Raw genomic sequence first — 1,813 nt, 5'->3', positions numbered from 1 at the left:
ACTATTCACTTTGTAGCTTGTATCATCGAGCATCCGGAACGCCTTGGACTAGTACCGTATAGGCCTCGAGAGGAGCCTGTCCCACTAACAGAGGGAACTCGGGTGTGTATTCGGGGTGCCGCTGCAGCTTGTCCCAGACTTGCCCAAAATGATTGCCAGCCCACTGAGATCAGGGATACAATAGTACACCTATTAGTGACACATATGTGTACTATTGTGTGTATCACCCCATAGTACACCTATTAATGATACGTAAGTGTACTATCTTGTGTATCATCCCACTGTACACCTATTAAAGATTCGTAAGTGAACAATCGTGTGTATCACCCCACAGTACACCTATTGGTGACACGTAAGTGTACTATCGTGTGTATCACCCCAAAGCACACCTATTAGTGATACGTAAGTGTACTATCGTGTGTATCACCCTAAAGCACACCTATTAGTGACATGTAAGTGTAGCAGTGTGCGTAGTTTTCAGTGACAGGTGAGTGTACCTACCGTTATCAGTACATCACAAAGTAATAGCAGAAGTCTGTGGACATACACGCATGTGGACGCAACAAGGGGATGTGAACTGTTGGTGGTCTGCGCTCCTTCCAAGCATTCCAGAACAAAACTATGTCGATTTAACGACGATACGACAAATAAACAGCATTGAACCCGTTGAAGTGCATATGCGGAGATGTCGAAGTGTGACCACCGTGTGAGCACTACTATTGCAAGGGAGCAGCGGCATGTACCGCTACACCCCATCACAGGGCATACATGTGACACACAATACGACTATACATGTGACACACAAAACGACTATACATGGGACACACAATACGACTATACATGTGACACACAATACGACAATACACGGGACACACAATACGACTATACATGGGACACACAATACGACTATACATGTGACACACAATATGACAATACATGTGACACACAATACGACTATACATGTGACACACAATACGACTATACATGGGACACACAATACGACTATACATGTGACACACAATACGACAATACATGGGACACATAATACGACTATACGTGTGACACACAATACGATAATACATGGGACACACAATACGACTATACATGGGACACACAATACGACTATACACGTGACACACAATGCGACAATACATGTGACACACAATACAACAATTTATCGGACACACACCTCGCCGTCGTATTTGTATGCCACGGTAATAGACTGGTAGTCGTTGAAGTGGACATTCGGAAGCGCCATAGCACGCACGTGCAGATTCATGTACTGCGAAAGGGCCCTATACAATAGATAGGATTGATATTCAATGAGATGCGTTCTATTAATAGATTCAATGGGTACTACGGGAGAGGGCTATAACTGCCGTATGCAAACCTTATCGGTATACGTACCAAAGTTGCGATATCTAGGGTTTAGGGTTTTAATATGTTTATGGTATTTGTTACTACCCCCACTGGTCGGGTTAAGATAGCACGTACGTTGGTATCGAAATCACAACAACCCAACCCAACCCAACCCAACGACTGGGATGTCAATAAATACCAAACAATACAGATCAATATTTGGAGGTGCATAGAGGTGAACACGAAGTATATCAATCAACGCAGCACTGGATATGGAGATGCATATAGACGAACAAGGAAATCTGACAACAAGTATGGGCATGCTACATCTATCTGCCAAGCGCTCGAGCCCCTAAAGTGGTAAGAATAGTAAGCATGTGTCGAATGTACCTACCCCGTATAAGTCAAAGTGATAAGAATAGTAAGCATGCATCGAACGTACCTACCCAGTATC

At 43.7% G+C, this 1,813-nt stretch overlaps 1 protein-coding gene across 1 annotated transcript; it reads right to left on the bottom strand.

Moving 5' to 3' along the window:
- On the bottom strand, positions 1-1,296 carry SARC_15297 (hypothetical protein). Its single transcript, XM_014290580.1, has 2 exons — positions 1,190-1,296; positions 1-163 (listed from the first exon to the last, which is right to left on the bottom strand). Exons 1-2 carry the CDS (start codon positions 1,277-1,279, stop codon positions 23-25), a joined length of 231 nt encoding a protein of 76 aa, XP_014146055.1. The 5' UTR covers positions 1,280-1,296; the 3' UTR covers positions 1-22.
- Positions 1,297-1,813: the final 517 nt, after the last annotated feature.

This window comes from Sphaeroforma arctica (genome assembly GCF_001186125.1).
Source record: "Sphaeroforma arctica JP610 unplaced genomic scaffold supercont1.5894, whole genome shotgun sequence".
NCBI classification, from domain to species: Eukaryota; class Ichthyosporea; order Ichthyophonida; genus Sphaeroforma; species Sphaeroforma arctica.
This window is presented reverse-complemented; position numbering and strand designations above follow the sequence as displayed.

Coding starts and splice junctions, on each gene's coding strand:
- SARC_15297 (XM_014290580.1), bottom strand. CDS start 1,279: ATGAATCTGCACGTGCGTGCTATGGCGCTTCCGAATGTCCACTTCAAC. Junction 164..1,189: donor CATACAAATACGACGGCGAG/GTGTGTGTCCGA, acceptor CCCTGATCTCAG/TGGGCTGGCAATCATTTTGG.